We start from the raw sequence: 24,375 nt of genomic DNA on the forward strand, positions 1-24,375 counted from the left end.
CTCTCTGTCCCACTCCAGGGGCCGCGGAAGGGGGAGGGGCGGGGTGACTTCAACCCCCACTGTCAGTAATCATACAAAATAGCGTGAAAATAACTATATGTAATTTAATAATTGTTCGGCCCCCTTAAAGTCGTTCGTGGTTCCTGTATTCTCACTCCCTCTATCCCCTTCTCCCTCCCAGTTTCCCCTTTATTTTGTTTCTTCCCTTTCTCTCCTTTGATTGCACGAATTTGATAATCATTAGAAAGAACGGTAGAAATTGAACAAAGAATTTTCGTATCATTATGGCTCATGTTTGGTTCTAGCATCTAATCATGACTTAATTAATGACCCCTATTTGAATAAAATTTCAAGTAAGAATCATCATTTTGGTCGCGTGATTCTTACTTCAATAATTAAGTTTATTCGATGAAAAATATGTTATTTTGTAAATTTGAATCAACTGATAACATTTTACTCTCCCTTCTTTTGTCATTACCTTTAATAAGGGCAATGTAACTATAATGAATATTGACAGACGGCATTCTACCTTCCCTGCCATTGTTATCGATCGATACTTCTAACCAGCCAATAATCTCATTACACCTGCAATCGTATCGAAATAATGGAGATCGATAATGCAGCTGGGATTTGCATAGCTGGCATATCTGACATTCCATACAAAGAAATGTCAATATTTTCTCCGTATTCTACAATCAGTGCTTCCTGGCAATTGATGTGTTTCTCTTCTTTCATCCAATAAGTATGATTCCTACCCTGGTTCTTAGATTAGAAGAGGGATTTGAAAGAAGATACTAATTTTATTCCGTTAAAAAATGGGATCCTTTAGGAAAAAGTGGGTTTAAAAAAAGTGAATTCATAATGTCGAGTTTACATTTAGTTCATTTTATAAACATTAATGTTTTGGTTCAATATCTAGTGCATCTCTTCAACTTCAAATTAAAGATAAATAAGGTAAAGCTAGGGAAGTGTGAAAGTTCGAATCATCTTTCATAGTGATTGGTGAACGTGAAAATAAAAACAAAATTATATGCCAGATACATACTTTTTTGTTTGATAGCAGATGGGATTTCATGTTTATAAACAAATAAACTTTTCTCGTAATTTATAGTTAATTTTCTTCTCTGTAAAATAAGAAATAAAGTCATTACTATTATTACAATAATTTTCTGTGACAATCAATAAAATATTTAAAAGTATCTACTTCATTCCATTCTTGAGTACCGTTCCCTTATCCTGAAAATATATAATAGTATCTATCTGGAAAGCGCGTGTCGCTTTTCTTTTCCTTTCAATTATGCCTGTATATGTTTCTCTCAGTATTGCCTTTCTCTCTCTTTCTCTCTCAAGCTCACGCAATAGGTTTGTTCTGCATAAATCGATGTTGAATTCATGCATAACAAGCAAATAAACGTCAACTTAAGTTTGTTGTCGACATGCTAATGCGATAATTCGCCATACAGTGTAAGTACATTAGGCCATTTAAGAGTTAATTGCATAGATTTACTTAGTGTGTTCACAAGGCTTGTGCATTTAGTGGGCTTGGAAAAACCATTATGTTGACGCAGTCGCCGCACTAAATTTGTTTAGATCTCTCCTCTTTTTTCTCTCTCACACTTTCTTTCTGCCCCCCCCCCCCCCTCTTCTCTCATGTTTCAAATTCTCTCTCTTCTCCTGTCTCTCCCTCCCTATTTAGCTACCTCTCTCACCAATATATCCTCTTTCACAAAGAGAACGCGCGCTTTTCGTGTGCTAAGATATCAATATTTTATAATATATTCGTTTGCATCCCCCCTGAATAATAATAATAATAATAATGATAATAATGATAATAATAAGAAGAAGAAGAAGAAGAAGAAGAAATTTTAAAGGGGCATAGACATTTGATGGGCATAAATATTTGATGAAGTTACGATAATGTGATGAACAACATGAAACGAATTTTATATGCAGTGTTACGAAAATGAACAGATTAATTCAAAGTCAATTCTTTTAGATCTAGTGTGGATTCCTCGACATTTATTATGGTATACATAGTTTGCGCAAAATGTTCTCACCCACTCTTTCAATGCTGATTTCACAAACATTTACATATACCCACACAGAGCCTTTCTTTCTTTTTGTTATCTATTTCTTTACTTCTCTCTTTCTCTTATCTATACAATATACCAAAATACTCTCAATACCCCATTTTCGCTCTCTATGTCCTATATACATGTATTGATATCTTCGAGCCATTTTTAACTTCTTCTCAAGTATTACCTTTTCCCATAATTCATGCTACACTTCCTGTACGCCAACAATCCTATATAGCATGAATAGTGTTTTTATAATTCTTACCCCTCATTTCTTTTCTCCCTTGTTTGCTGTCGAATATTCTTATACTTTTTATTTGCACGATTCCGTCCTTATTTTTGATGACTCTATTCATTCTACAACAAGTTACATATCGCGTTTAACAGTTCAAAAATACAAGGAAATTGTCACAAAAATATTATATATGTGGCATGCAATCATAATTTAGTAAATGGTCCTATTGCAGGCAGATTGATAATGACAAAGGCATGTATTGCACTGACGTTTTAAAGTTATTTCCTGTAAGCTAGATTAACTATATAGATTAATTTTTGATAATTATGTTTTTATTCCCTTGCTTTCCTGCTATAGAAATTAAATTATCAGAAAAAAGGACCCTTTTACAGTAAAATCGGCAAAGTGTTTTGCTTTTCATTCAAAGCATACACGGTGCACTGAAACATGCTCATTCCTACCACTTTTTTTCATAAATGTTATATGAAATGTCACGATATAAAAAAAAATACGATATGCGCAAATTCGTTGTACATAATCATATTGCTATTGATGTCATCGCCACATCATACCATCATCATCATCACCATCATCACCATCATCATCATCACCATCATCATCATCATCACCACCATTATCATCATCATCACCACCACTATCATCATCACCACCACCATCATTATCACCTCATCATCGTCATTATTGATGTTATATAGTCGTGGTCATCATTATTATCATAGTTGTCCTGATCATCGTCACGTGTCATCATTTTCATTGCTAGTTTGACAGAAAAATCAAAGGAAAAAAACTCTACCTTCTACCCAAACTATATCCAAACAAGATCACCGTCACTATAATATCACTTTCCTTAGTTGTATTCCTTATTTCCCCTATTACCCCATCATTCCATCACCCCTCACCAGCGATCAACCATATTGATAATCACCGGCATCGTGCTAATTACTACCGACCTCCACTGATAATTATTACTAATTTACAAAGGGACGGGTACATAGGCGTGTCATGTAAATATCAATAATAGTATCAATTAACTCACCACATGAAGCAATTTTGTTTTTGGCTTGTGCGCCAATTAAACCCCTACCATGTCGTATACGTGCTACTTTAGAACATCAAATGTTAAGAGTAATATCAGGGTGACTGGTGGGTGAAAAGGAAATAATTGAATAGATGGAGGTTGTATGGAGAATCAACCTCCATCCATATGTCAAATACGATAATGTACCCCCACCCCAAAATAATAATGATGATTATAATGATGATGACGATGTTGATGATGATGATGATGATAATAATAATAATAATAATAATATAAATAATAATAATAATTAGATAACAGATCAAATGATCCTAGATTTCTAGAAGAGGTTTCCTTGCTTTTTGATATACCAAGAAACCATCAAGTTGTGGAAAATGACAGTAATTATAGTAGTAGTAATAGTAGTAGTAGTAGTAGTAGTAGTAGTAGTAGTAGTAGTAGTAGTAGTAGTAGTAGTAGTAGTAGTAGTAGTAGTAGTAGTGATAACAATAATAATAATAATAATTATAAAAATAAATGATAGATGATAATGATGATGATAATGAGCAATCGGGTCGTGTGGTCCAGTGGTTAGAGCATTGGAATCATAATCGCGAGGTTGTGAGTTCGAATCCCAACTCTGCCATTGTCTCCACTTTGATAAAAAGGCCCGAGAGTGATATCTGTCGTCTATAACGTCAGCCACTATGACTGATTAACCTAGACGTAAAATGTTTCCAAGGTAATTGGTTATATACCAGCTTGGCGTTTACCAGCAAAAATGCTGTCCTGCCGAGTTCCTACGGGAGTTACCATAAACAGAAACAGAAACAGAAATAAGCATAGGTCCATTTTTAATAATCATCGAAAGGGATCAAAGGATACCTTTATTCACCTATACCTATAACATGTATAAGATGAGGCATTTGATATCACGTCATCTAAAGTAGATGTGAACTTTCTATTTTATTTTTTCGAAGATGAATGGTACATGGCCATTGCCATTTGATTATTAGTTAAACAGTACTAACAATTGTGTGATAGTGGCCCATCTCGCTCATTTTAACAAATAATGTAGGGGTGTTTATTTTTAGATACTATAGAGAGTTTAAATCGACACGACACTGAAAACAGCGTCATTGCATTAGTTTTGCTCTTTTCGTATACACCTTGAATGAGATAACCTTTCTTCTAAGAAATTAAAAGGTGAAAATTACCTAAGTCATATTACACCTGTACACATTTCTATAGCAATATAGTGTCAGAAAAATAAGCGCCCTTCGCTTACACAACTGTACGGGTTGAATATTTTACTAGCGTGAATATTACAAGCGAAATCACTATGCACTATTTATCTTTCAATACAAACGAATACTATCTCAGTAGAAAGGCGCCTCTGTGTATGGGGAATGCTAATTGTACGGATATGCATGCACACTGAAAAACAGGGTGCAGACGACAGCTATCTCCGTCAAAATATGAAGCCGGTGTTTGGCGCGCAAAATGCGAGAGTAGCATGTTGCATGCTTTTTCCCCCCTCTGCCCTCTTTCAACGATTGTCGCCCCGCCGCGCACTGTGTGTGTGTGTTTGTCTATGCGCCCTTTTATCAGAATGCATGCATTCATGCAGTCCTTGGCTGTCCTCTCTCAATCACTTCGTCTTCAAATCTTTCCATAGTTTTTCATCTCTCTCCAGCCATATTGATGATGAGAGTTCATCTTCCAGTAGCAACCTGTTCACTCGCCGGCTGCCACTCTTGCCGCCATCATCCGTTGGATTATTTCTGAAGGAATATTGCATTTGGGGTATGGGCTCGGAAATCGGGGCGTACATTCTGTGTTAGCATCGAACAGTGAATGTGTTGTTTTGGGTGTTTAAGAACATAAAGATATAGAAACACACAACCTTGAATCGGACGATACTATCGAAGAAATCATGACCACAGACGCGGGTTTTATAGCGGGTGTAACAGTGGGCGCGGCTATCGCCTCAGCATTCTTATTTGCCTGCCTCTACTCCGCATACAGGGCCGTAATGTGAGTAGCCAAAAATTCCTGCTTTAAACCTTTCCAACGCCTTTTACATCGATTGTGCTAATGTATTAGTTTAATAATGGCATCATTTTGCAGTTAGCACCTTTCATCCTACTACTAGCGATATTCTGCTCTCGTTTTGGACGGTAAGAAAATCGATTTAACTGCACATTTCGCTGTTGATACAACAGAACATTTTCCCCCGTCACATGTTCGAAGGGTAACGCCTATCTTTACTAATTCCCCTTCATTCAATGCAGCCGACAAAATATTGTGTAGGTGTCTATGTGAATTTATGCGACAAAGACTGAGTTGAATTTGGCTTGGAGATTTGTAATTCATCATATTTTTTCCTCTTTAGCCTACTAGATTTTGTCGATTTATGTTATGCTTTAGAGATTGATTTTGAAGTGTATAAATCCATGTATTTCGTAAAAAAACTGCAAATTTGTTAAGCTAAAGATGAATATCATAAACTTAAGTGTTTTTTTTTCTTTGCCCCAAGGAACTAATGTTTTTGTTTTAGTTTTTAATGATCGATTCATTTTCCTGCTTTTTGGTCACTTTATTTCAATTTACTACACGCGCCAACCTCGTGTGTCTAGCATCAATGGTTATATACATTGACATTCAGACAATGCACTTCAAGATCGACAGACATTACTTTTTTTTTCATTCAACCTATTTTACCTTTCCCTTTCGATGTACCTTCATTTCTTTCTACCACGTCATTTCGACATACTTGTGAAAATTCATTTAATCATTTTAGTTCCAGTGTTTGCGTTCGCTCTTCTTCCTGTCTATATCATCATGATCATAATATATTTGTGTATTAAAGGTTCATAGATCCATTTGTATGTATTGAGTATGAATAAGAGACCTTTCTTTCAAATATCACGATCTGAAGTCTCCGCTAAATATTATATTATTCATTGTTCATCTCATTTGTTATTATCAATCATTGTAATTTGAATGAGGCAACCGACCAGAAAAAATGTATTGTTCCCCTGACCGTCCTGCAAATAGAAGTGTGAATATTTAAAATAGCCGAAAGTCATACTTAAATCCTAGTCTCTTTGGGAAGCAATAACTTAAGATGGTTTGTTTGACATGAGATCACAAAAAAAAAAACCAATGCAAAAGCAGACGGACCACATTCAAAGACGGACATTAAATGTTTCGGAATCCCTTTCTCTTTCTTCTCGAAAAAGTCTCGTGTTCTTTATTACGGCAGCCATATTAATCGTGATCGTTCGGGTTATACCGTTGTCAGCCCTTGTCTCCTGATAAGCCAAAGCAATGCTAATTTGTTTGACATTGATTTTGGCCCTGCTAAACTGATTGCGAAAGGTTATCTGTTATTGAATCAAATATGAGAGCTATGAATCCTATTTGATACAATCGAAGGTCTGATTGTGAAATATACCCCTAACCAGAGAGGCTTGATGTTCTGCTCCGCCTTTTTACACTGGTTCACTTTGGATAAAGAATGAATTGGAAGTAAAATTTGCAGGGATTTCTTTTTATTGATGCATATTTTTTATCATTATTGTAAATGAATGAATGTTTCATTTGAAAAAAAAATATGTAAATAGTAATATAATTCCACCCCCAAAATATATATTCCTTGAATGGTCACAGTATCAAACTAATATTGCGATTCATCTAAAGCTCCTTCCAAAAGTGCTCAAATCACCATTTGTTATTATTAAACATCACCGTTGTAAGAACCATTTTTATGCTAAATTTTGTTTTAACGAAAAAATGTATTCTTTATTGAAAGTTAGAACAAAGTAGATCTACTTATAATTTCATATGGCTCATATTATTTCTTCTTGTTTGAAAATTACCTGGTGAGAATTGAGATGTCTATCAACTGTAAAATAGATTAGGAATTATTAAGAATTAAACATATGTTTTTAAATGTGTTTTAGGATGCTTCTGATCGTTACTTTCGTTGACAATCGAAAGATTATGGCTCATATTATTTCTCCTTGTTTGAAAATTACCTGTTAAGAATTCAGATGTATATCAACTGTAAAAAAGATTAGGAATTATTAAAAATTAAAAATATGTTTTTAAATATGTTTTAGGATGCTTCTGATCGTTACTTTCGTTGCCAATCGAAAGAAAGTATAAATGAGATAAAGCATGTTTTCACGCACTGTACACGCATGCACACTATATTCATCTCTCCTGTAAATTACATAAAAATAACGAATAATACCATGGTCACATTTGCTCTACGGCGGCCGTACGGCGAGTCGAAAACAGCCGTTACAACATTTTTTGTACCAACTACATATAGGTGGTTTGAATTAAAATTAATAAAATGGCTGTTTTCGACTCGCCGTACGGCCGCCGTAGAACAAATGTGACCAAGGTATAAGAACCTAACCTTGGTCTGTCTACAGTACGCTTGATTACGATGCACAAAGAGTGAAGGGATAAAATTCGAGACAACGATTACTATCAGATGAAATCATGACTCAGCCTTGCAATGACACATCATTTTAATCTCGCTCTTTCTATCTCTCTCTTTTTTAAGAGAGTCATTACCCGGCATTGACTATTTCTATTTTTTTTCAATCTTTTTCTCATATCACCGTATTCCTCTTTCTTTTCCCATATCTCCCGTCTGTCTCGTTCAATCCATCTATCCAGTACCTTATTTCTCATTTTATTTTTTTTATCTGTCTCGTTTTACACGGGATAGTCGTGACCCAACTTATTTGATATTCGTCTCCCTTCTTCGCCCCCTCTCTCACCTTTTTTTCGCTCTTGTCTGTATGTCTTTCTTTCTCTCACCCTCGTACACATACACATTCTCACACCTACCCTACTTTTTTCACTTCCTCCTCTTCTATCTTCTTCTTTCCCCTAACACATCCCCTCTCTTTCTTTTCCCCTTGCTCCTCTTCTCCCATTCATGATCTTAAATCTTTCACTCGCCTCCCCTCCATGCCTCTCCCCTTAATAACGCAAGTAATAATTTGGTACGTGCTTACAGGCACGATGGTATCTATTCAGTATATTTGCACGTACTCATTCACACACACACACACACACCCTCACACACTAATACGCACTCACGCTCAAACAGCTTTAAAAACGTACACTATCACACACTCACCCTTTCCAGACTCTCACACACTCACCCAATATCAGGCACACACACATGCGCCCACCCACGCACATGATTTACCCCCACACACGCACTCTCACCCCCACACACAAACACACCCTCATGAAATCATATTTTCACGCACTCGCTCGTTTACACTCCTAACATTGGGCATATAGTTATATACGAGAGTGTGCATGTGTAATACATGTATCCGTTCTTCTATTTTGCTGATTGTTTTTTTTTTATCTATTATACCCTTTCACATTTTTTTTTTTGGGGGGGATTCATAGTAAAATTTTTAATGGAAATTCCAAAATTTTATTTCAATATCTATTAATTGTAACTCAACATGCTCAAGTCAATATATGTTCTTATGTAAAAACCAAATGGAATTAAATTTGAAATTGTGCTTAGTCCATACCTTTATGTTCCTCGATAACAATTTAAACTAAATTGCTGAATAAAAGTAATTTCGATATACATATATCGCGTTTAATTTTCTTCCTATACATTCCAAACAAGAACTGAATTATAAAGAGTAGCCTCAGTGTTATACACCCATATTGTTAAATTAATGTTTTGCGTCAACTTGTTTGATGTATGTCTATATATATATTTATTAATGAAAGTGATAATTAGGGGGCCAAGAGCAATATCAAGGATGTATTGCAAAATGAATTGTGACATTGTTCTTTTTTTGTTTTGCATTTTGTCGCCATCATGTTTGTCTGTACAGTTAATAATAAATAATCCATGCGTGTAATGATACTGCGGCTGCTTATACAGGCACGTAAAATGATATCCGCTGAATCGAACTCTTCAGCCGTGTATGGTCGTGTATTGTGAGTCTTATTAGTATCAAGCGCGCGCTTATTCTGTGGTTGCACGCTTTGACCGTATGTTGTCATGGCAATTTCTTCATTCACATCCTAGTTTATGATTAAGGGAATCGGTCATCAACGAAAATTAGATGGAATTTTCACACCGAGGTTAAAATCCAATCGGGGTGTGATAATGCGTGTCTAATTTCATATTTGATCGGAAAACAGATCGGAAGAGAGTATAGTATAATGATAATAATAAAAACAATCATATACCCGCATTTTGAGCTAGGTTTTGCATAGATATAATTTTGAATGTTGAATGATAAATCAATTGTTCATTTCTTTTAATGTAATTCTGTTGACGTACTTCAAATTGACACTAAAGATGTTAAAACGTTATAAAGGTATAACGCATGACATGGTCATAATAATAAATCATTTACTTAGGTTGGTATATATTTTAATCAAATTACGACAAGCAAAAAAAATTAATTTATTGGCACTTACTGGTCCTGGAAAATGCTAATTATTAAAACGAAATTACAAATACAATTTAGGTGGGAACAGACAAATAATTGATTTATGAGTAACCGAAAAATTGCTGAATTAATCAAGAAAAAAATAATAATTACATAAATCATTTACAGACTTCTTTTGCAGCTTACTGAATCGCTTTATTATAGAGATATTGTAAAATATTATTATTTTTATTATAATTGCTGTTGTTGTTATTCCTATTGGAAGATTTTCATTTTCATGGTTGCTATACCCTGCCATGTTTTGTGTATTTTATGTGGAATTAAAAGGATCTTAATCAGGAAAATGTTCACTACGAAAATGTACAGGGCTCGAATTCATAAGCGATTCAAATATCAATTGGCCAAATTGAAATATACAACTGCTTCGCCAGACCCTGGTGAATGTTATCTACGATAATAACCCGGATCTAAGATTGAATTGAATTTTTGATCAATTTGATTTTTAGGGTAACCCCGAGGGGTAAAACGACATTTGCTTTTTTTCGTCTAAGATAAAGCGTTAGGGTTGTGATAGGGTTTTATGTTAGGTTTATGGTTAGGTTCAGGGTAGGGTATAATGTTAAATCCAATGTTGAACTTGGTAATTCCATTAGTGTGTGGAATTCACAACGGAGTTATTGTCACCGGAGTAAATTTCATGGAACCTCTGCGAGGCAAAGTGATAATCATCAATGCCAAAATTTTAATTTGTCGGCCTTTTTTTATTTTTTTATTAATGAATCCCCATTGGTAACATTAAATTGGGAGAAACTAGAGCCAACTAAACAGAAATATCTTTGTCCATAAAATCCAAACCTTAAAAATACTACTTCTGTTTCTCCAAAAGTAACATGCATAAATGTCAGGACTGCCCTGCGTTAGTTCCTTTCTTTCATTTCATTTATTCATTTTAGCAGGAGTCTACCTCAACCACAGACTTCTTTTTCGCAGGGCCATGCAAATTAAAAAAAATACAAGTCGAAATGAAGCATTTAAGTCGAACAAAACGTACATCATTTAACAACGTGAACATTGTAATGACGTATTGTGTAGAAACAAAAACCATTAAAAAAACATTAATTAGATATAACATTGATGATAAAAGGGAGAAAGAGGTAACACAATAATAATAATTTAGTATATGTCTGTATGAAAAACTATTGATCTTTAAGTTCAAGCTTGAAATCTTTAAGTTACACAGTCATCTATATATACATCTACATTGTGTTGATCGACGTTTCCCAAAGGCACTCATCAAGCTTAACTTGCATTGATGTCTCCCAATAACTTACTTGACAAGGTCTGTCTGACACGAACCACTCGCTTCGCTTCTTAGGTTGACAAGAAGGCGGGAGACACACAGTGTCTTCGAAATTGCATTAAAGACAATTCTTCCGGCCGTCATGTCAGAAGCTTAGAATTACGGATAGCAGCTGTGGATATGCAAACACAGTGTACCTGTTGTCGTTTTCTCCGATGCTATGACCGACAGACAAGGCATAGACATGTCAGGTCCTTGTAACATAATGATTTGCGATTGATTTTTATGAAGGATTGTGCACAGTAATCAATGCCATCAGTCGTAGAAAACAGCCCTACGATCATTCGCTAACCTTTATGATACCGGGCCCAGAAGATCGAATGAAGATATTAAGATCCGATAAGGAACTTGGACCTGTTGCATAAAGAATTGTGTAAACGCAATCAACAAAAAACAAACGCAAATCTATTCTCAATGCTGACGAAAAAGGTTATGTGAAATTCATAATCTAACCCCATTTTGATGAACATGAATATAGCTCTATAGCTAGAGTACTTTTAAAATGCAGTAGCAACAAAATCAGTATCAACTGTAGTAGTATCACATTACAAGTAGTACACTGAGCGATAGTATCATTATTATAAGTAGTAGTAGTAGTAGTTGTACCAGATGTCTCCTCCGAGAAAACGCTGCCTGATATTGCAATGATTTTATGAAGAGTAATAAGAGTAATATCAGAAGAAGTAGCAGTAATAGAAGAAGAGGACGGATGAGAAGAAGTAGTAGTAGTAGAAGAAGAAAAAAGGGGTAGTAGTAGTAGTAGTAGTAGTAGTAGTAGTAGTAGTAGTAGTAGTAGTAGTAGTAGTAGTAGTAGTACACTCTTTAAAAAATTTTACCCAATATTGGGTAGAATGGAAACATGCATATTTGTTGTGTAAAAAGATACCAAATGTTTTGTAAATTTTACGCAATGTTGCGTTGAAATTTCAAACATGCATTTTGCCCAAGGGGGGGGGGGATACCCAGCAAGCATGCATGTTCCCTTTCTACCCAATATTGGATGAATTATTACTCTCTGTTTTAGTGTGTAGTAGTAGTAGTAGTAGTAGTAGTAGTAGTAGTAGTAGTAGTAGTAGTGGTAGTAGTAGCACTAGCAGAAGTGGTAATAGAATAAGTAGCAGCAGCAGTAGTAGGAGTCGTAGTCGCGGCAGTAGCAGCAGTAGTATAGTAGTAGTATAGAAGTAATGGTGGTGGTAGTAATACTTGCTGTGGAAAAAAGTAATTTAGTATAGCATAGAAACATGGGCGGAAATCCAAAATCGAAGTAAAACATTATTTTGGACAAGATGGCCTAGCTTTTTGGGGTGATAACCTTTTTTTTCTTACAAATTGTTTACAAATTCCGGAGAAATATCATTTACAAGTTCAAGAACATCGTCATCATGAATGCCATTGTCAAAGTTAAAACCCTTCATGCTATACAGTTGTACGCCAAAAAAAATGATGCACGCTTAACAGAGACACATCATACATTATTCCAGCGAATTCTCAGTATACGGTATGCATAGCCATGATACGATAGGTTAGGAGGGAAGCTATGTAAACTAAGGTGTCATTATTCAGATCACGGCAAGCAAGCCAACAACCTTCTCGACCACTCTTAGGCAAACCATCGATGATATTATTACGGTCAAAGATTTTGAAGTAAGGCCTCTTCACACTTTTGTCGTCTTCACCACCCATCATTATATTCTTATCTCAATTGAACTATAAGATATAAAATTAATGCTTGCAAACGGAGTAAAGACAGCGCCTTTATTTTCTGAAATCCTACATCATTATGAAATATGTATTCGAGCTAATAAACTACTTTAGCTCGAATATATCAAAATCAATATGTAATCTGATAAAATTAACAATTGACAGCTGTCTTTCAATGTATCACTGCCATAATCTTTTTTTTAGAAGAAACCATTTTGGTGACAATGTAACATATAGCTCTCACTTGATACCAATTCCAATTGCATAAAACACTTCTGCATTATTCACCGTAGGTGAAAGCGATGGGCAAACTCTGAATTAATTATATAACGATAACATATGTTGTTTCTCTAAAGTATTCATTTTTCTATGTTTCTTTCTTTCTCTCTCTCTCATATAGAATTGTGATATGCATTTTAAAAAAAATTCTTTAGATTGATATTATGCTTACTACAGTCTTCTATCACGATCACATTTAACAAATCGGAATCCAATATTAATATTTATTTTATTTTCAACAGAAAAATAAATACAATGACATTGTACGATATATATATATACACACACACACACACATATATATATACATATATATATATATATATATATATATATATATATATATATATGTGTGTGTGTGTGTGTGTGTGTGTGTGTGTGTGTGTATATATATAATGTGCGTGTGTATTATTTTCTTTATGAATATAAACATAATACGATATACATGATATCTCTTAAGGGGAAATCTGTGTAATTAAGGTGAAAATAATAATATATTTTTTGCATAAGGAGTAAAAAGTGGAATAAAGTGTTTGATTGGAAGACTTCACAACGCCTCCCTAACACACATAAACAAACCCATCCACCCCACACGCATATGAACACCCTCCCTTGCCATAATAATTAAAACAATCTAAAGCACGTTGTCCCTTTCCTCGTCTAGCCAGCCTGAACGCACCACCTCACGCTTGTGAAAATCACCCAATTTTACTTCGGCGACCAAGTTGACCTTCTAACGTGCAATTAAGTCGTTCACCGCAATAACTGCCCACTAAATTGGTCTCCAGGAGCATTGGAAATTGATGAGCCTGGTCACTTTAAGGATCTCCACGGGTCATATCTGCAAATTTACCAATCTTTGGCGGTATGAGGGGAATTCTTGGGGTCTGTTATTGCCCCGAGGAAATTTCCTAGTTGCAACTTGTTTTTTGTCTTTAGTTTGTAAAACCTTTCCACGGCGAGCAGCAATATTTTTCGGATCTATCTGTTTAGTTTGTTCACGTATATAAGGCTTATCGTTTTTATTTCATTTGAAAGGAAAATTTACAGTAAACATTATTGTTAGATGTGTTCCCTCTCTCTGTGTGTCTCGTATCCAATATAAAAGTGAGCTAAACCCTGAAAGATCTTTAATCAAATTGTTTCATATCTCTAGATTTCACATTCAGTCAGTATTTTCCAATACTTATGTATTGAGTCAAAATACCCTCATATCTTCTTTCATTTCCAACAACATAAATCATGGCATAGAACCATTATATTATAACAATTATCATACATTGTAACGTAGCACGCTTATTATATTTCCTTTGTCAATACAAAATGCTGAAAAATTTAATATATAAAATGCCTACAAGAGATCTATTCGAGTAATTGGTAAAATGACATGACAATTTATTAGTATTTCTATAAAAAAGCTAAAAGCGAAAAAAAAAATTAAAAACATATGTCTTATTGATTTTTTGGTGGCGCAGGAAGCGTATGCGCAGACGTGCATAAAGAGTGGTGGAGGAAAATATTAAAGAGCAAAAACAATAAAATGATGAGTTAAGATCAAACTGGGTGCATCCGATTCCAGTTCGTCCTAGTTCTATTTTCTCTCACTCTAAATCGCATTCATTCATTTTTGAAAATGTGCTGCCTAGGTTGAATAGGAAAGAGGACATGTTATCGACTGAGCGTGTTTCTTTATTAGCATGATTTGACATTTAAACGAGCGAGCGTTTCATTCTCCTTCCAATGCACTTCAGTCGCATAATGAGAAATGAAGCCTCGTCAAGACCAAGAAAATACCTCATGCCATTAAGTCTCTCAACTTGAAGGAAAAATCCACCACTTTGCCTCACTCAACCATTTTGAATTTACAATGTTGAACCATCACTGTTTGAATGGACGATATGAGAGCGGTAACACAGACTTGGTTAATAAAATTAAACTGCCCTGCCTTTCATTAAAAAAAAACCCTCTTCCCAAAAAACGGTTCTTAATACTAGCTGCATGTTTAATTTCTACCTGCCAAAACATGTTTAATGAATGTACTGTTCATTCCTGAATATTTTGCTCGGTTCACTTGAATAGGAGGTTGCACTCTCCAAGCTCCACTTGTTCTTAGCAGCCTTCTATTTTCCCAACCTGTTAGTATCAAATCTTGACTATAATTTTTGTACTTAGAAACTGCTATTATCCTTTATTGCTTATATTTATCTGTATATCAAGATTTACAAAACCAGTAGTAAACATTGGAAATGGAAATGTAACGAAGCGAATCACTTCTGCGGACGACGGAAAATAAGTATAGTGTTGCTTTCGTTGCCGCGACACCCTTCAAATGGAGCACTTGGAGTCCCTTTTTGCGTCGGCCTACAGATTCGCACCCTAGGAAGCTCTTTGCACCTTAAAGGGTGCAGTTTTCTATATTTTGCACAATTCGGAGGTCCGCAATGCTACCTTTCAGATACTATGAAGGTGCAAATTTGCACTTTTTAACAAAAAAAAAACAAGTGCAACCTAAAAATTGCACCTTTATGGTGCAAACTCGCATTTACGAGTGCAGACAGGAATAAAATGGCGCATCCTTGTACCTTTTACGTTTACGGTACTGGATTTTAGAAGGAAGTGGCCAGTGTCGCATTTAGGGTCCAAATTGATTTTATTTCTCTTTCTTAGTGTGCATTGTGTATTTCAAAATATGATTGGTAAGAGCTTTTCCTCGCTCTTTCCAAATCAGCATACATTATGCGCTATTAATGTGTCCTCGACTGTGTGCACTATAAATAAGTAAATCTAGAACGTATACATATAGTGATCAATCAAGTATATTGGTATTCGAAATGGTATTTTCTTTCAGCATTTATTGAGTCTCATGAGTTAGAGTGCATGTGCGTCGATTCCTTTTCAAGTTGAGGACGATCACCGATATCATAATTATCTTGTTTATCCCACCTATTACATCATACGAGCAAGCGGTTCAAGCAACGAATTTTTTTTTTTTTTTAGTTTAAACTGTTCAATATAAAACACACTAGGTGCACTATTTATTATAATAACAAATGATATTCAATCATCTGCATTGCCAAATTTTCTTGATTTTTGAAATAATCTTGCATCCACACCCCCTTTATAGATCACTTTCTATATATTAAACAGGCAAGTAGAGCAATCGAGCAGTACAATTTAGCTCTTATTAAAATAATTATACACGATTACCCAACGAGAGAACGTAATTATTATCACTTACCCCCAACCCGTACTATATTCATGATATTAGCAAAACAATTTTGCCTTTTTTGGACCAGTGTATTGGAATTCCCTGCCCAACGGCTTTAGAGAATCTCCAAGCCTTGGTATTTTTAAACGCAAACTAAAGAAAGATGCTAATTTGTCAATACTCCACACCAACAAGTCAAGCTAACACATAACCTAAACTAAAACTATAAAATAACCTTACTTTTTACTACCAATACATTTATTATATATTACTTATTCTAAAAAAAATGACACTACAACATGCTACAATGCATTGTTCCTCTGTTCATTTACAGTTCACTTCCCTTCTCTCCCTCTTTCTTTCCTTTGCCTCTTTTTTCCCTATTATAACTTTGTAAATACTTTATCATTATTAATGTTGTTATCATTGTAATTATCATTATTTGAACTACTTTCTCTCATTGCAATTATCATTATTTGAACTACTTTTTCTTATTTTTGTTGTTGCTTATTCGCTTTATTTTGATATTATGTAGAGTACTTGTTTTAAGCTCGTCTTCCAAGTCCGTCTCCATTTTTACATATAGTATTGTATATAGTTTGTTTATGATTAGTATTGAAACTAAGTTTAAGGTCTTCTATACAAACTTTGCTTTTCTTGGCAAGTCCCTTCGTTCATTTCCACACTCTTTTTTATAGATAGAATAATTGCAGCTCACTTTAGTTTTGTTTAATTTATCTTCAATATTTGTTATGAAATGTAATTGAACTGTCTGTATTATATTGAAAATGTAGCCTATTGTTACTTTGATTATATTTTGAAAATTTTGTTGAACGGAAATATATAAATCTAAATCTAAAATTACATGTTGCATGCATGTATACAATTACATCCATATATTTGAGATAAGAATTTAACATGAATGTATTCCAGCTCAACATAATTCATCACTGATCATTCGTTGATTTCAGCATAGCATTGTCTCGATAGGAGGTGGGTTAAGAAATGATATAATATTGCATGTTTGCAGAGTATTACCTCCCTTAGGAATGTCTTCTGAAATGAAATATGATCACCTTAAGGCAAGAGATCCGACGAAAGAGACCGCCAGTCGGCATCCCCCACTCTCTGTTCTAATCAAGGCGGCGCTCGCAGAAAAGGTGTTTGATGCCCTCACACACACTCATGTTTGGTTATTTCGTATCATATCTTTCTTTAATACCACTTCTCATCCTTATGCATGGGAAATTAATCTAGCAGGAAGATGAGATGCATTTGAATAAAAGTGATTTGTATTTCGCCGTTTGAAGAGGGTCAGTGCAATCAATGGTAATTAACAGAGACTCAAACGAAGGATAATTGCGAGCCATTTTCTTCTCATCGTCCCTCTTCCAGTCTATCTCTACGTCCGCCTCTTTCTATCTCTCTCTCCATTCCTTCTTTCTTTCTCAGTTTTAGACTATGTTTTTCTTTTCTTTTCAATATTCCCCTTGGAAGAATGAACAAGCCTGAAGAAAAATGCATCTGTCAATGTAGTGTTCTTTCCGATACTTCTCTTGTAGCATATTGTATGAGATCATTTTGTCTATATGATTGCTCATTTTATGAAATAATTATCACTAACAAACGCAGAATTTAATCAGGAATAATAGTCAAATTATAAACATTTCCAATAATCACTTATTATCTGACTAACATTGTGGAAATGATTTTGTTCTTGCAGGGACCGAAGGAGGATTGTGGCAAAGAACAAATACATCCGTGATCAGAGGTTACTAGCAGCCGCAGAGTGTGAGACAGGAGCACCAGTCGCAGAACCAGCTGTAGCTGAACCGGCTACATCACAACAGCTACATAAGCAACATTTGTCTCCTCCAGAGGGAATAGGACGACAGCTAAGAGCAGGGAGCGCCCCTAACATCCAAGAGGCAAGAAGAGGGTCGGCATTCAAGCCACCACCAACACCAACGGAGAAGAGGTGGACAAGACAAGGGCTTCAATACCGACACGAAGGCGGCTGTGTTCACATTCACAAAACAGACAGTACCAGTGGAGACGCAAATTCTGAGTGCGGGAGTAGAAAGAACTCGAGGCAGATGGATACAGCCGATCTTGAAGGTGATGTCTTTATGACAGTACCAACGACGCACCGGCAACGCTCGGCCTCAGCGGACGTGACACACACGGCGCAGTCGCCGACAGACAGATCATCCACCACCATCACGATAACCCAACCTCCACAGAAACCGGTGTATCTTAGTACAGATGGGTCAGGGACGCAGCCACAGAGCACAACGGAGGCACCCAAGTCCGCTCCAGGCTCTAAAGACCCGTCTTGGGTCTAGATGAACTGTATTCAGCGGTGTTGAATCACTGTTGCCCTCTTCCAGATTCGAGAACAGCTTTGAATTATGGCCTAGTCATTATTCTAAACGATGCAGCTTCGAGAGGTCGTCGGATCAACATCGGACCATCCCCCGATCTACGGCTCTAGGGTCAAAGACAGCCACCAAGATGCCGAACAGATTCCCTGTGGTTGATTAGGATTGTTTGAATTTGATTCGATGGAAGCTAAAGCTTTGAGCAGTATGTGCCCTTGGTATAATCGCCAAATGCTCTTTAGAGCAACCGTATCTTCGCCTTGAGGATTACAAAATACGGAGGATAGGCGAGAGTGGTCTAAGTAACAAGGCTGTGATATCAAGGTATCAAAGGAAAATGCTTCATGTCGACAAAATTAATAGTTGTGGCCAGTGGACGACTACAAAGTAGCACCCGACATACTGGCAGTACCAAGTACTACTATATACACTAGTTAGACTAGTCGTGAGAGTTTATTTCTCTCTAATAACCAGATCATAGACTGCCAAGTTGAACCACTGTGTAAAGACGATTATTTCCATGTAGAAAAACGAAATTACAATACCAGATGTAAATCGACGCTTTTAAATACATGTTATATAACCACAAGTGCATCATGGATTTAAATATTGAACGGAGTGCATGTTAATAGCGTGTTTGTGTATGTGTGTGTGTGTTAGGATGCAGCGTTAGTATTTCAAACAAAATGAATTAGGTAGATCAATTAGATAGTATAAGCATATCTCATTCTCGGAATTAATAAAGGGGCAATTAAGAAGCAGGAAGCGATTATGATGTGTTTTTCCAGACATTTTGTATCTTGTAATTCTACCGCAATGTTCGTTTATGCTTACCACTGGGACAATAGCCAAAGGGGAATAGCGCTCTCTTATTGAGCTTCGAAGAGGATGCCTGTTGAAATGGAGGGAAATGTCATGCATTTATCATGCTTTGCATGAGGCAATCCAGGCAATGCACTGCCGTAGAAGATGACAAATATTACTTTTGCGGTTTAGAACAAGTTGCGCTACTAGAGTTTCAGCCATGCAAGTGTTATGTTAGAAACGCTTTCAAACAGGCTGTTAGTTCCTAGACATTGAAGTGATCACTGCGGAAGTTTCATCTGCTTGTTTGATGTTACCATAAGATGTTTTGATGTTACGTTTGGGTTCATATTCAATCATCATTTGTCGATAAGTTGAAAGGAATAAGAAAAAGAGGACGAAGACGAAGAAAAGACGAAGAAGAAGAAGAGAAGAAAAGAAAAACAATAGATGGGGGAAGAAAGCATTTTCTTTTTTAAAACACGGAGAATCCCTGTCACCTGATGAAAGTTTTCCAGGTCGAGTGAACATTTCGCTGTAGCACGGACCTACAAAGAAATAGACATTGATCGGTTAGTTAATTATTTTCATATTTGTTTTATTCTATAATGGTCTCCGAAATAGATATTGCATGAAATGCATGCGCAGGAGATAATCGCTTAAATCCTGGAAAATCAATGTGCAGTTTAGGTTTACAATTGGTAGTCTTAGTTGTATGTGTTTTGTTTGGGAAAATGTATGCATATTTGAAGACAGAAATACAGATTTTCAAGACATATAGTTGGAAGTAAGGTACGCCATTATTTTCGTCATACCTTATATAATATTCCAGCTCTTCTTGTCAGTGTCATTGTCATCGAAGCGATGTACTGTCTCATTGATGGTATCGAAAGTGATAAGGAGCGTATTTGAGGGGGAAAATGTGTATATGTATGGAATGAAGTATAAATAACGCACGGAAATAAGTGCATGAACAACATTACAGTGCATGAAAGGTTCCTTAAGTGTCAAACTGTGCTGCCCGAGCCTGTTGTTGAGTTCCCAGTGTGCACCGGCTAAAGTAACCGAGCATTCATTGCATTTACTTTCATACACGACAGTGCAAGTGCATTATTTGTTGTATAAAATGGCGACACCAAAAATGCAAGTTCTTAAAGGAAGTCCGTAAAAGGAGTAAAGTTATGGTACTCTTCTACAATTCTTACAATAGTATTGATCTGCTGGCGCGTGCAATGTCAATTTTCGTTGGAAAGTTTTTGCATTGTAAAGCAAAAAGTTGAATGGCTTGTGACACGTTTTGACCAATTGCGATTTTTAAAAATAATAATAATACAGTGTTTCATTGAAAAAATACTTTATTTGCAATGTGTCCATTGAAATGTAAATAATATTGTAGTATTCATGATAGATATGGATGAGATTGATTTGATAAAAAAAACGTGTAGTGATAAAAGAAATTTAGCAATAAGAATTGCTCCGTGAGAAGTGAGCAGTTATTTCCATGAAACATTTGTGAAGTGTACTGTAGGTATTGACTAAAATTCGTTTGAATTAGTGTCAGAGTAACGCGTCATTTAGTTAGGATCATTATTAGTTAAAATAAGATTAAACTATATTCAAGTAACATATACAGGCGAGTTTTAGATCATTACAGATCAGTCACTGAGAACATAACTTCCAGATAGTCGTCCAGTCATCTTTGGTAAATATAAGCTGTTGAAAGGAGTACACAAAAATACACATCATCGAGGGGATTGATAAGAATTACACGCAAATGTAACAAGTTTGTGTCATTATGCTAATTCACGAGCAAAATGATGTGTATTATATGGTTTAAAATAAATTGATGTAGATCCTTTTTATTTGATTACCCATCCTAAATTCCTAACTATGACCGGTCAATAGAACTAGTCATTAGTACAAGTCATTAGCATATTTGAATGTTAGTTAAAAATGATGACTGGTCACGGTGAGGAATTTCAGCCGGCTATTTGATTAGGATCCATATCACAATTTGTAATGAATATCATATCTCACGGTGGGAATATAACTTTTTAACATGTTCGTATGATGTTTTGGTGGTATAAATTTGATTTGGCTAATCGGTTGTGAATACTGCACAGATGTTTGCAGCCGAGAAAATGTATCGTTGGCCAGTTTCGTCCAATATTCCGCATCTCCGCCCATGCATCGCTCCTCCTCCCCCTTCTCCCCCTCTTATTCATATACATTCTTCCTTTCAAAAGGCGGGCACTGCCCACTAAACGCTCCCTTGCTTCAAAATGAGTTATATCATTTGTTGAAATATTTTTCCCCAAATTATCTATGTTTAAACAGAAAACGACACTGGTCTTAAAATGATATACAATAATAGTTGACATATTTCTCCACGGCTACCACAAACAATTCATCATTGCGGTGGTTGATTGATGATTATGATAATGGCGGCTAAACTGTTGAATAAGTCGCATTTTATATACATGTAATATGATTATAACGCTTTATTGTGTATAGCAGTGTGTTCATGACTGCAGCCTATAATGCATTAGTCAAATACCGTGTACTAATGAAGGTTTTTAATGTAAATATCTTGCATCGATGGATTTATAATTTTGTTACGTTTGACTTCGTGGTTTTGGTATTTCTGTTCTATTTTTTTAAACGTTTGTTCTACGAAAGCAGATTCTGAACTATTCATACTTGAATAAATACCATTCATATAGTGATGAATATTTCATAATGCTTGTACCAGAATTCTATTGTTTTCCTTTCTTTCAACATGTCGTTTCGTATTAAACATCCTGATTACAATGAGGGGCGACAGAACTTTGATAGGGAATGGGGCAAGATCACCTATTTTTCCATTTTTTAAATAGAATTACAGGGGTAATATCGTGTTAGACAGACATATAGATAGATAGATAGATAGATAGATAGATAGATAGATAGATAGATAGATAGAAAGATAGATAGACGGACAGATAGATACATAGATACATACATACATACACACATAAACCGGTTTATTACAAGATCATCACAGCCAATGGCCGAATTGTGATCTATTGTACAGACATGTAAGTGATATACAAGTTTTCATGTATCATGAAAATTTCAAAATGATACCAAAAAAAACTAACTATTTGGTGATCTTTGGGAATGTAGAGTCAATGGATAAAAGGAGAGATGTGGCAATAAGCTAGGGAAAAGAAAGAAGGAAATAGACGAATGTAAATTGAAACCATAAGTAGGTGGTAGGCAGTAAATGGAGAAGACGGAAAAGGGAGGAGGCAAAGGTACATGCAGGGCCCTGGGAACGATTTTTGGACAGGTGGTACTGATGTAAACTTGAAAAGCAAAAAAAAATTAATAAAAATGAAGCTCGTTCTGTTACCGAGAAATTTGACAAGCAATAAAAGGGGGCTTACTACAAAATAAAGGTCGTTTTAGTTATAATTATTCATTTCGCGAAATGAATAATTATAACTAAAACGACCTTTACTGATGTAAACTTGAGAAGCAAAAAAAAATAATAAAAATGAAGCTCGTTCTGTTACCGAGAAATTTGACAAGCAAAAAAAAATAATATCCCAGCACCCCCGCTTCTAGGGCCATGCAAAGGCAGAAAGGAGAGAAGGTAGAAAAAAAGCGATCTCGTTCATCAAAACTTGACTTTTACACACCATATCCTATCACTTAAATATGTTAACACGTAAAATTGAATGAGATAGTAAATTATGCAATGACGTTATTTTACTGTGGAATTGTAAACATACAGAGAAATCCAAATTAAATTGATTACATTTTTTTAGAATAACAAAATATGGAAGTAAGCTGCATTGGAAAATTGAGTTTTGAATTTATATTGTTGATATTTCGTTTCTGATCTTAAAGTATAATCACATTGTTGTCTGAGAGGTGAAAAATTATAAATTGTGGATGCTTGGTTAGAGAACTGGCAAAGTTATACAATTTCCGTCTTACTTCAAACGAACAAAATTATATTGAACGTTTCAAATGCAGATCTCTTTCATACTTTGCTAATCGTTTGAATAAAATGTAATCCATCTAATTTTGTTTTATATTTCTTATACACTCTAAATGCAAAACAAGTCAATCTGTTCCCTTATCACATATTTCACGGAGTGAGACGAGGGACAAGTCCTTGTGGAGTGAAATTTGCATCTTTTGAGAGTGGATTTTACCGCCTCCTTTTTTTAAGAAGTGTCTACAAAGACGCACAGTTTACTCAAGAAGGAGTTATAATGCACTCATTAAGGATGTAATTCACTCCGAAAGGGTTTGTCCTAGTATCACTCCGAGAGCATTGTGATTAGAAATTAGATTAGCTCTTTTTCATTAAGTGAGCTTGTGAGGATAACAAAAAATCTCTTTAAGAAAGACACATTTTTTTAAATGTCTTTAAAATTTCATTTGAAAAATCAAACATTGATGGCAGAGTTAGATGTGGTCGTAGATTTACCTCACGAGAACTTTACATGAAACGTTAACTAGTGAACGCTCTGACACTGTACACATATTTTCATGTTCAACTTGCCCTTTCCATTCTTTTTTAAAAGCCAGAATACTTTTATCTTCGATATCATGGTTTTGAGCGAAAAATGTGAAACTACAAACGCACGATTTCATGGATGATAGCGAAGAAAGGTATTTGAGGTGTAATTCTAAATATAATCTCTTTTCCCAAGAGATTGTATTTTTAACACAAAGAAGCAAGCTCTTGTTAAAATGGGCCACTTAAACCGCTACAGGCGGTAAGGTATTTACTCTTAATACATTAATGGACACTGTTCGTCGTTAATTCGATT

The 24,375-nt window shown here is 35.4% G+C and overlaps 1 protein-coding gene across 1 annotated transcript; it reads left to right on the forward strand.

Moving 5' to 3' along the window:
• Positions 1-5,285: 5,285 nt before the first annotated feature.
• Positions 5,286-22,897, forward strand: LOC129265250 (uncharacterized). Its single transcript, XM_064101477.1, has 2 exons — positions 5,286-5,386; positions 18,085-22,897. Exons 1-2 carry the CDS (start codon positions 5,286-5,288, stop codon positions 18,704-18,706), a joined length of 723 nt encoding a protein of 240 aa, XP_063957547.1. The 3' UTR covers positions 18,707-22,897.
• Positions 22,898-24,375: the final 1,478 nt, after the last annotated feature.

Source organism: Lytechinus pictus, chromosome 7 (genome assembly GCF_037042905.1).
Source record: "Lytechinus pictus isolate F3 Inbred chromosome 7, Lp3.0, whole genome shotgun sequence".
Classification (NCBI taxonomy): Eukaryota; Metazoa; Echinodermata; class Echinoidea; order Temnopleuroida; family Toxopneustidae; genus Lytechinus; species Lytechinus pictus.